Genomic DNA, 12,599 nt, shown 5'->3' on the forward strand with positions numbered 1-12,599 from the left:
GCGGGCCGGACGAAGGTGAATACATTAGGATAATGTGGCGGCGGCCGCGCTGGGTTTCGGCGGCCCGGCCGCGGTGGGAGGCTGAGCGGGGAGGAGGCGGGGGCGGGGGCGGGGGCGGGAGCGGGGGCGGGACGTCGGCGCCGGGCGCGCGCGCACTCACACTCACTCACACACGAGCATCCCGAAGGGTATTTAAGGCTTGCACGCGCGGGGCTGCGGAGATCCTGGGGGCAGCCGCGACTTCGGCGTCGCCACTCGCTTTTGCTCCGGGGTTATTTCGTTTCCTTTCCCCTCTCCTCTGCCCCTCGGTACCCTTTTTCGTGCTGCGCTCCCGCCGCCGCTCTCAGCCTTTTTTTGCCTGGCATTGCGTCCAGGTGGGAAAGGTTGGCGGGCGGAACAGCACCGACCAGGTAGAAATAAGGCGAACTCACAGAGACGCAACAGGTCTGCGCTGCGGGGCGAGGGGGGCGGCGGCCACCGCAGCCGTCTCCCACGGTCCCCGGCCCCTGTGCGGCCGCCTGCGGGGACCTCAGAAGTGTCCGTCCTCAGGGGGGGTGTCAGCAGGGCTATCCGAGTGGGCTTCTTTCTGGTATTTGCCTTGTGGCCACCGGTCCACAGACTGAGGGTGCTCTTCACCCCCAGGTAGGAGAGGAGACGAAGGCGGAGGACGGTCCAGGGCTGCTGGTCTCGGCACCGAGGAGAGCGGGGGGTCCATCTCCGCGCGCCCCTCTCCCACTCCGCCAACTAGTTGTGCAGCCCACCGGACTGAACTTTGGAGGAATCGTCCTTTTTCTTTCCTTGTACGAGTATTGGAAGTGGTAGAGGGTGGGAGGCAGCGGACCCCGCCACGATGCTGCCGAAGAAGCCTGCAGGAAAAGGAGGGGCCGGAGAGCCGGGCTCCGAGGACCCGAGCCTCGCCCGGCAGCGTTGCGCCCGGACCGTGCCCCCAAGCGCGGCCCTGGCGGCCCTCCTGTCAGTGGTGGCCGTGATGTCTTGTCTGTACCTGGGGGTGAAAACCAACGACCTCCAGGCGAGGATCGCCGCTCTCGAGTCCGCCAAAGGGGACCCTTCCATCCGTCCGCTTCCCGACTGCCTGGATCAGCTCAAAGCAGTGGTGCAAGAGAAAGTGGAGCGACTTCTGGCTCAGGTGTGAAAAGCTGGGGTATTTTGCACGCGCATAACATCTTGCACAGGCGCGATTCTGTGTATACGACCAGCCTACCCTTATTGTCCGCATACTTGGTGTGGCTGTGTGCGCATATGCTAGGCGTCCATCCATGGTGGCATATGTTTGTACTGTATATGCACATCCTTCGATACCACCCTCTCCATGTGTCTCATCTTCCCTCACTCTTCTGAATATTTGCATGTTAAATCTATATGGAGCTCTAAAAGCGGGACGGGTGACCAGAATGGCAGGGTGGCATTTTAGCTTCTTTTAGTTTTCCAAAGTCTCATATGAATCTTTACCAATTTTGTGGAGACTATTCCTTGCAGAATAACATCTGTTATGTTCTGTTATGTTCTTCAAGAGGGTTAGGACCATAGGTGCTATTAATATACAAATGGTAATCACTCTTGAAAGTAAAATAACCCTGAATGTGATTTAGAACCAGTTATTTCATACATTGAATGGTCTCATATTAAATGTTTAAAAAGAAAAAAAATAGTAGCTTAATCTTTTTTGGTGAAAGATGCAGTGCCAGGGGTGTTTATGAATGCAGAGCCATTGGACTTGAGACTTTAAAGTAATCTACAATATGTACCCAAATCAGGGCAGCTTTAGACTGGAGTTAGGAGGTTTTCTGGAACTTGTTCTTCCAACAGAGAGGATGTTTGGCAGTAGATGCAGCGCAACATGATAAGCAGTTGACCTTCATGCATAAAGTATTGGCTGTTTTAAAACACACAACTTACCTAGAACTGCAACATGTTAATGCCAGGTTTTTGCATTGGCTGCATATGTATGAGCCATGGGAGTGGGTGGTGGTAGTTGAACAATGGAGAAAGATGTTATACAAGTCCAGCCGTCTTTTAAAAATTTTTTTATTTATTATTTTTTTCCAGCAGTCTTGATATCGTGTCAATAATCATTTTCTTTTTTATAGGGCTTGGGTACTGTTACCTTTTGACTGAAGTCCAAGTACATATGTAAACTTCAGTTATACAGGCTATCAAATGCTGGTGAATCAAGCATATGGACAGAGAATCCCTAAAGAACCCATTTCTCTACAATGCTACTGATGACTCTTAATCCCTCTTCTTTCCACCCCCTGCAGAAATCCTATGAACATATGGCTAAAATAAGAATCGCAAGAGAAGCACCTTCAGAATGCAACTGCCCAGCAGGTAAAATGGAACTTATTTAACCAGGTTGGCTCCATAAGCAGAGCATTTTTAAAACAAAAGTCCTGTGTCTGTCAAGTCTACCTGTAATAATAGTAAAGAAAGAATGCAGACCCAACTCACTTTAATAAAATCAACATGTCTCAGTCAAAAGAATGGCAAATAAAGCCCCAAATATTATTTTAAGCAGCATACCAAGGTCTGTTATGGGAGAACAAAAGAGAGAGAGATAATCACCATGGAAAATATGGCAGATGATGTACAAATATGAAATTCTTAGATTCACAGATTGAAAAATATTGTTCAATTTTATTCACTTTTAATACCTACTGTGAAAATGACTGCAGAACACGCTAGATTCTGAATTCCCTGGTGGCGAATGTTGGATTAGCACAGGTTTCCATTTGCTCCTTTTAACATATGAGTATGTTAGTAAATGACCTTAACTTCCTCTCCTGCTTTTATTTTTTTTCTATCAAAAAGGGTTCTGCATTCTTTAGCTAAAGGAAATTTGTTCTTTATCTTGAGCTTCCCATTGCAAACTACTGCATTCTCATTGACATCTCAGAAAAGGCTCGTATATTTTTACCATTTTTTTTCTCTGCAGCTTTAGGGGATTATATTAATGACAGCATATTAGTAGAAAGATAGAAAAAAGATATTAATGAATGAAACCTCTAGGTCAGTGGTCGGCAAACTCATTAGTCAACAGAGCCAAATATCAACAGTACAGCGATTGAAGTTTCTTTTGAGAGCCAAATTTTTTAAACTTAAACTTCTTCTAATGCCACTTCTTCAAAATAGACTCGCCCAGGCCGTGGTATTTTGTGGAAGAGCCACTCTCAAGGGGCCAAAGAGCCGCATGTGGCTCGCGAGCCGCAGTTTGCCGACCACGGCTCTAGGTAATCATTAAATCTTCCTCAGTAGACCTCTGAGGCTAGGGAGTCAGTTATCTGTAGACCTAACAATTTAGAAGCCCTTGGAATATGTCTATTGGAAAACATCTAGTGGATTCAACTGATAAAAGTCATGGAAAACTTTCAGAAAACTGTTAATGCATTTGTGGACATTTACTTCCTTTTACCACCACTTATGGAAAAGTGAGTCTCTTACATTTTCTGTAATGTCCAGGCATACGATGCTTAGATACTTATATATGGAAAGCTTACTTCCTATATTTTTTCATATTCTGAGTTTTTTTTCCTCATGATAACTTGTTTTTCCTCACCATAACACAGCTAAATCAGGCACCATATTTAGAAATTTTAAATGTCAACTCCCAGTTGTATAGCATACAAGTTTTATTATTTATGTTCTGCTACTTTGTTGACCATAATGGAGCTGTAGTTTTGGTAAATGAAGCCCTTTCAATTGAGAAGACATATACATTAGGTAACAGGGAAACGTTAATGTTTGTTTTGACATGGTAGGTTTCATTCTTGCTTGTTTTAAATTGGAAAAGACCTCAGAAGTCAGAAATTCAAGGAAAGCACTTTTGTAGTCAGGAATTAACTCACAAAACCTCATCAGCTTGGAGGGATTATTTAAATTCTCAAAACAGTTGGTATAGGACTTCACTGGTCATACACTTAGAGCCCAACAATTTTTTTTCTATTCAGTATTCTTGTTAGCTGTGTGACAAACAACTGGTGTTTAGTTAATAGGATTCTTAGTGAACTGGGTAAAAAGTAGAGAATTGACAACTACAGCACTGAGTTCTATTACTTGTGAACTTAACTGCTTTATGATGTTTGGTATAAACTAGCTGTTGAGGTCCAATATGTAATCTAGAAGAAATATATTTTGAGTTTACCTTGCATTATCTCGGATTATCATTTTGAACCATTTTTCTTCTTAACATATTAATTGAATAATAAACAGTGATTTCACCATAATAACAAATAAATAATAAATGGTGATTTCCTTGGCTGTTTTGTTGGCCCTCAGTATTGGCTGCTTTACTTTCTTGCCACCACTAGAGCTCCACATTACATCAGTTTTCACCAGGTTGTTTGAGAGGTAAATACTTGAAGGTGCACATTTCAATACACAGAATCAGATTTCTTGTCAACAAATCACTATTATAGAAACACTTTAAGCTTGTGTAATAATTAGATATCATCAAAATAGAGGCATTATGTTGAAAGTAGTATTCTGGGGTAAAACTAGTGATTTTTTAAGGTATGGTCAGTGATTATTGTTTTAGGGAATGAATGGGCTGGCCAAGAGGAAAAGAAAGGAGATACAGCACTTCCCACCTGGTTTGGCTCTAACCCTGGTTTGCAGTGACTAAGAGTTGTCACCCAGACATCTGTTTGTAGGGCAGAGTGAGACTTGTCTGTGACCTCAGCTCGCTCAGTTCCTGTGGACAGATGCCCACCCCTTGAAGTTGACACTCTTGTTGACAGTCTCCATCATAGAGCCAAGGACTGATAGCAAAGGATTAATGCTGTGTTGTTTGTGTTCACTTTAATTGCTTTTGATAGGACTCAGTCCCAGTGAGGTTTATCCAGGTAGGCTACAAGGAAATCATAGAATTTATAGATGTTTTTAAAATAGATATTTTTAACGGGGGGAGGGGGTTGATGACAAATATGTGATACCTTAATCAATAAAGTAATAAAAAAATAGATATTTTTAAGCACAGGAAGGAGCATGTATGGGAGAGGGATGAGATAAAATATTATTGAGTAATTTCTAATTATAGAGGAATCACTCTCATTTGATCTTCACAACGACCCTGAAAGTTAAATATTGGTGATTTCATTTTATAGATTAGGAAACTGGACTCAGAAGGTGACTAACTTACCATAGTAAAGGCAATGTCAGGATTCATGGCCACATCTGATAGAATCAAAAGCTCAAAGTCAAGTGAGGGATAGAGAATGAGTATAGGCTTTAGAGCTGAACAGTTCTGGATTAAAATCCTAGGTCTGCTATTAAATAACTGTGTGACCTTGGTCAAACTAATGAACTTTATATTCCAGTTTCCTCATCTGCAAAAAAGTACCTAATAATAATACCTCCTTCCTTGTAGGATAATAATTTAAACAGTCTGGCATATTGATGTTTGGCTATTAATACATAATAGCAATCACTATTCTTTTTACTGTATTACATGCTATTTAACTTTCATCTGGTCCATAGGGACACATGATAAAGGTGGGAAAACCAAGGTCTGCAGATATGTAACTTGCTGAAAGGTTTTGGACTAGAAAATTATGCTTAATTAAACGAATATATCTATAGGTTATTTATGCAGGTAATCAGTCAAACAACTTAGTGTCTCAGTGCTACACCAAGATGTTTATATTAGTCTACTAAATTATTTTTTTTTTACCAAAATTACAGGAAAAACTTTTGACTTTGTAGGTAAACTAGGATTGAAGTAGATAAAACCTGGCCTTAAAAAAGTATGGGAATATTTTAAAATGTCTACAGTTTTGATACTAGATGTTTACAAAAAGAAATACTTTAACTTTCTGACTCATTTTCACACTTTAATACTTTAAAAATATTAAAATATTTTTCAATTATTATTAAAGTATAATTTATAATAATTACCCATTTTAAGTGAATAATTTAAATATTTAAAATATAATTTTATGGAGTTGTGTAATCATCACCACAATCCAATTTTAGATCACCTTTGTCACCTCTGAAAATTCCCATTTACTTTTCTTTTATATATATATATATATATATATATATATATATATATATATATATTTAATTTTTATTGTTGAGATTATTACAGATGTCCCTCTTTTTCCCCCCCATAGCTCCCTTCCACCCGGTTCCCACCCTACCCCAGGCCCTCAACACCCTATTGTCTGTGTCCATAGGCAATGCATACATGCATATAAGATCCCATTTACTTTTTACATGTACTCAGAAACTCTATTTTTAAAATATTTGCATTAAAGAAACCCCAAAATAAAATTTAAGAAACCATATATATTGGAGCTCTGTTTAGCAGAATATTTGATTCAGCAGTAGCTGAACCATGGAAATTTAGCTGATATCTGTGGCTTGGCCTTTGTAAAACTTGACCCTCATATTTGAGAATAAATTGTTTTTTTGCTCTGGCTGTAAAATTCCATTTTGGGTTCTGTTCTTGCAGTCCTACGTAAGGTATGTATAAACCAGGCATATTTATGGGAGGGTTTCTATGATAAGGAACACAGGGAGCCAGGCAGCCAACCAAATGATGTTTAGATCACCAAGGTTTCTGTGCCTTACTCATCAGTAGTGTTGCCTGCCCAGGGTATTAGGTAGAAGAGCCTCTGTGGTGTAATGGACTGAGAATGTGAATGGGCCATCAAAAATACAGAATTCTAATCCTGGCTTTGTCATTAACATGTTATACAATCTGGGGCAAGTATTTTTTAAGAATGACTTTTACAGACTCAGTTTTTATATCCTCTCAATAGGAGTGTTGGACTGGAATGGTTTTGAAAGGCATTTGTCAATTCTCCAAGCATAAAGAGCCTTCTGTGTGCCAAATATCATGCTAGAGACTTGGAATATGCTGCTGAATGGGCAGACTTGGAATCTGCCCTCATGGAGCTTACATTTCAATGAGGATGACAGACATTTATTTAAAATTGACATGAATTTGCAGGTGCAACAGATGCAACCAAGAAAAAAAAAACAGTGTGCTTTGGAGCATGTGACCAAAATTTCTCCCATGTTGTAAATACTAAGGATTTTTTTTTTTTTTTAATTTTCTCTGGGGAAAAACCGAGAAATTCACAGTAGGAGAAAATCATAACATGAGAAATCTGGCTTCTGATTAGAGATAAAGCTGTAGCAATGAATAAAAAGATGATTGGCATAGCCTTTCCTGACTTTTGGCTTTCCTAGAATTTATGGTCAGATGAAGGTGCACAGACACTTGGCTTATCTACATGGATACCCAACTGAAACAAAAACGTGACTTTAGCATATAAAGGGTAGTGGAGGATAAGATGATAATTTATTCTTCTACATTTCTTCTGAAAACAGTGAGATTTGGGTTGAATAAGAGTCAAAACTTTCTGCCCAGTAAGTACTGCACAGGGCCTGGCCCTTCGACATTCACTAAAAATGATGAAACGTAACACAGCTGGTCATCTGCTCCGAGAGTTTAGCTAGAGATAAAAAAGATATACCACATAACTTCTGAGGTTCCTATCCACCCTCCAAGCCTATGAAAATGATTATATACAAAATAAAAATAGATGGAGGCAGTTAAAGTCCCTCTGATTTATAAATGTGAGTGATACATTAGGTGGCTGGCTTTGTGGCATCTTCTCAATTTGGGTGGAAATAAATGTTAACTGTAGCTTTAAGATTGTGCACCCTTTCCCATCGTATTACCTTGTTAACATAAATTACTCCTATAAAATTTGTATTTCCTACTGACATGGTTTTTCACTATGCTGTACATTTTTTCCTAACCAGCTGCACACTGAGTGGGAAGAGTGTATCTAGTCAGGGCATAGTAATGTGTAGATTTTCAGTTATGTGAGGTAAAGAAGTCAGAACTAGTTTTCAGAAAGAAAGCAAATTAAAATACTAAAGAATGTTATTTAAATGAGAATAGTAGGCAATCCCCTCCTCTTGTAAGCCCAGACAATCCAGTGTGACATCAGAGTGCCTCAAAGCATTCATGTTATTTTCATCCTTATACTAGTAAGCACAACAGTTTGGGTGTAACACTTAGTTGGTCCAGTAGTGACAGCTGGCAAAATGCCCTGTCACCCACAGGACCAGGGACAAATTGCCTCTTGAAGCAGTGTTCTTGTTTCCTAGCTTCTCTTCTGTTTCTCTTGTCTAAAAATTATTAAGAAGTAAATTCTTCAGATGTTCTTTTTCTCTTTCTTACCTCAGTAATTCTGTTTTTCCATGAGCTAGAATTTATTTAAGAGGAGGGCCTAAGTTCTGCATAGGGGTTAATTCTTTCTAGCTCACTGGAAGAATAGTGTAGGTACAAGTAGCCTCTCAGGCCCATTGTGCTTCTCATTGGCTTGGAACTGCCAAATCAACTGTGGTATTTGAAAAAAAACAGTATTTGAATGTCAAATATAGGTCTGGGAATGGAGGAGGAGGGCATCCTTTTATCAACAAGATCAGGTAAATGGAGGGCGTAAGGAGAAAACATGCCAGAATCAGGACTGCTTTACAGTCCAGGGGGGCATTTCCTGTTGCAGGGGAACCGCACTAGACACTCATCAAAATAACATCAACCTGTGATACCTTGTGCGGAAACCATCCAAAGCCCATTATGAAAAAGTGTTTTTATTCCATTCTTTCACTTGATAAACATTACTTGGTGGTTTGTTGGAAGCTGAGAATTGAAAACCATGTATGAGTCAGCCTAGATTGCAGGCTGTGGCCACTGTGGGACTGCTAAACACAGAAGCTGCCTCACCCTCCCTGGTTTGCCAACAGGGAGCAGTTCCATGCCGTGGTTTAATGCCCCGTGATACCTTTTTTCTTCTTTCCAATTTGTGTTAGAAATGACTGTGGCATACCCACATACTGAATCCTTAGACTTGCACAGTTAACTGTTTCATTGGGATGTATTCAGCAATAGTGCAATTTAAAAATACTTTAAAATTGACTTTTAAAAAGGAGGAAATGCACAAGAGTGGGAAGCAGAAGTGGAAATCACTTGCAAATTAAGATTGAGCACTTTTCATTGGCACTATTTATTCCTTCAAATGACTATTCTGTAAGTCATTTAAATAATAGGATTCCCTGAAGACATGCCATCAGATGACAGGCACTTCCCTTTGTGACCACAAGGAGGAGGAACTGAGCTGCATAGTGGGACTTACTCTGTTCTTCCAGCTCCTTACCAATTAAAGTCCTAGCTACCTTCTGTCTCTTGACTTCTCTTTGCAATGGAAACGATTTGTAGAGATAACAAGTAATTTCTTCCATCTAAACTTGAAGACTAGACTGTCCTATCTACCAGCTTTAAGATATTTAAAACAATGTAGTAATTTTTACATTTGTATTAGTCAAAAAGTTTAGTTATTTAGTTCACAGATATGAACTTGAAAAAAGTAGTCCCACAGCTAGAATTAATGAACTAAATGTAATTAATTTACATTTAATAACTGGTAAATTAAATTTACCAGTTGAGATTTTGTGCTTACGTTTTATAATTTCTCAGAATCAAGAATCATTTGTAGTCACTATCATGCTTTTGACATGATTTCATCTGGAGTCCCCATTTCAACCTCAGTTACCACACAATATGATAGTTGAAATATGTTCTTTATTTTTCTCATTGTGTTCTTTAGTCTGATTTGCCAGGAATAGCCTTATTAATTTGGATATTAATAACTTAGATTTTAGGAGCTCTAGGCTTCTGGATTATGTACACAAAGTTTTTATTCTTATGTTTGAAATGTGGTCAGCACATATTTAAATACAATTTTCACATTTAGGCTAAGTGACCGAGTAAATTATATGAATTGTAGCCCATTCTAGTTTATGCATTATGGGAATATTGAGAGTAAGACCATGTCTAACTAGAAGTAGCTGGTCCTGACAGGGTAGAGCCTGTCTTTCCTTTCTTTACCAAAGAGTTCGCATGCAGGAGAGTAAAAGTAGGAGGAAGAATCACCCATACTCCCTAATCTCTTGGAATCAAATATCTTTTCCATCATACTTGGCAAGCCTGGCATTTTAGAGTTCCTCTTTTAATGTAAATCTGGACAATGGTCTGAAAGTTGGAGGAATTCTCCATTATAGCTCTTTCTCCAGCCGTTTCTTTAGCTCTGGTAGCAGCCAGTGGGAGAGAAAAATATCGTAGGAGTCTCTCCTTCAATTCTATTTACAGGGAAAAAATGGTATTCTTATTTTTGGTCCTTAAGACACTAGAATTAAATATGCCTGGAAAGTTGACACAATTCTTCCCCCAATATTCCTATATCTTAGGTCAATTCTAGCAGTTATGAAAGGTAAGATATTTTTATTACCCTTCTAGGAATTATGAAACTCCAATTTGTGTCTCAGGGACTCCAGAATCCGGTCGGCATTTTTTAGATGTACATGATACGATCATAAGATAAAACATGTTCACAAGCCACATACAAAACGCAATCTTTTGACTGGAAAGTCGTGCTAGAAATACTGGCAAATTCTAGGGCTTTGCCAGCAAACTTTGGATGCTACAAAATTCTCTCTTTTTTTTTTTTTACTGAAAGAATTAGCTCAAAGTCAGAGCTGACAAAGTTTGAATGGAAACAAGCTGTGGAAATAACTGCCTTTCTGAGGATGGTTATCCACCTGGTTGGGGGTCAAGTGAGTTAAGTGGGTCAAAGATCAGGTGACTCTGGTGGGCAGATCCTGATGCTAACTGCTAAGTGTTCTCATGGTTTAATTGCCTTCTGTTTCCTGAGGGAGTGCATTGGGAGTCCAGTCTACCAATCTCATTTATGTGCTCCATGGCCTGGTTTCTGGTTTATATCTGTGCATCTCTAGGGTTTAGTACAGTTCTCTAGAAGGTTCTCTATAAAAGTTCATAATGATCATAATGAGGATCTGTCAACTTGACTTGGTTGAGGACTTTTATTGTGGTTTACCTCTTTACACACACCAATATGCTTATCCCCGTGCCTTTTTAACATTTTCTCTGAGCACTTTGTGAGCCAAAACATATGAAAATGAATATAAATCTTAGAGACCAAGTAGTTCAGGCATTTTCCAACTTTTCTTAAAGAGGCTGAACCTTTTTAAAAAAACAAAATCCTATGAGAAAACCCAGCATATGACATCCATGCAATGTTAGCTACACACTGATTGACCTTGGAGGTCAGAGGGGTCGGAGGCCAAAACCCTATATATTCTTTCTTTCTGTTGCCTACCCCTTTTCCCCAAGATGACCCCTGAGGTAGCTCCAGAGAATCACGGGACACTGTTTAGAAAATTGCTGAAAGTTCAGTCCCCAGTGTGTACATTTCAGAGAGAAAGTATAAATCTGGGTACAATCATACTGTAACAAGTACTGCAAACAGAAATTTGAAAGATAATCCTCTACCTCCCATTGAAAGGCATGCCCACTGTCACCGGCAATGCTATTTACTGTTTGAGTAGCTAGTTGTTGACAGTAGGTTTTGCCAAGTGCAACACCTTCTTCAGTTGTCTTATTGGACAGATAATAGAATGACCCAGCATCTGTACAAGTTATTGAGCTTTCTTGTGCAATTTATTTTCTCCTTAATGCACAGTCTCAAGCTATGGACTTCCAGAAAGTCTGGAAGAGGAAAATGACTTTTTAAAAAAACTACTTTAGTTACTTTGCCTCTTGAGAGAAGACAGTTATCAGTAAAGTAGCAAAGATAGGAAGGCTGACCAAGTACTGGAGACTGGAAAGGTCATATATCCCAGCCAAAGCTATTGTAAGCTATAAAACAGAGGTTTAACCAAGCAAACTGTATCCCCTAAATTTACTTCCAAAACCCTCCAGACATACTGACAACTTCCTAGGAGTTTAAGCAGCGAGCCTGACTGTATGGCTTAGTACTACGATACATGTTATGCATCTGGAAGTTTTTAATAAAAGTAAAGCTCTAACGTTGAGAAATTACATCCGTAGTGAGACCAGGGCTTTTATGTTCTAGTATATAGTTTCCTTCTGTGCAAAGTTATTTAATACTTTACATTTTAGCTACTTCTGAGGATACTTTCCTGAATATTGGTTTGGTTCTCCAATCAAGTTTTGTATGAAGAATGCTATGTGTTGATGGTAAAATGTATGTTATGATTTTTGGAATATTAAAAAAATAATTTATTTTTATGGCAAAAACTATCCTTGAATTGAGAGGTCTGAGGTATGCTTTCTGTTCTCTTGTGTGTGAGCCCAGGACACATTAGACTCAGAATGTGTTCTATTCTATTATACTTTTATCTGCCTGAGCAGAAAACCCTTGATTCCAGCATCAAGAAGAAAATCTTCAAGAAGAAATTCTAGGTAGAAAAATTTTATAATCAGTCACATTTATCCCCTATGGATGTACATCATACATCATTTTTTCCACATTTTCAATCTTTTACAAGTCTTCACTTTTGTTTAATTGCAGTCACATTCCACTAGCATTTTGAATATTCACATGGCATTCACGGTTATAGGATGTGATGAGGTTAATAATGTTCATTAGACTCCTGAAAACCAAGAGTGAACATAACAAACATATCCATACACAGAGAAAGGATGCTCTGTCAGGCTCTCAGTGAGCAAGCATTGTCCTATTGCG

General features: G+C 39.4%; 1 protein-coding gene across 1 annotated transcript in view; it reads left to right on the forward strand.

Annotated features, from left to right (window-relative positions):
- Window positions 1-254: 254 nt before the first annotated feature.
- COL25A1 (collagen type XXV alpha 1 chain) overlaps window positions 255-12,599 on the forward strand; it is a 480,059-nt gene continuing 467,714 nt past the window's right edge. The window contains exons 1-2 of the mRNA XM_079776470.1: window positions 255-1,147; window positions 2,280-2,349. Coding sequence (XP_079632596.1) covers window positions 851-1,147; window positions 2,280-2,349 — 367 coding nt within the window. The 5' untranslated portion in view covers window positions 255-850. The remainder of the gene's footprint in view (window positions 1,148-2,279; window positions 2,350-12,599) is intronic.

This window comes from Cnephaeus nilssonii, assembly GCF_951640355.1.
Source record: "Cnephaeus nilssonii genome assembly, chromosome: 1".
NCBI classification, from domain to species: Eukaryota; Metazoa; Chordata; class Mammalia; order Chiroptera; family Vespertilionidae; genus Cnephaeus; species Cnephaeus nilssonii.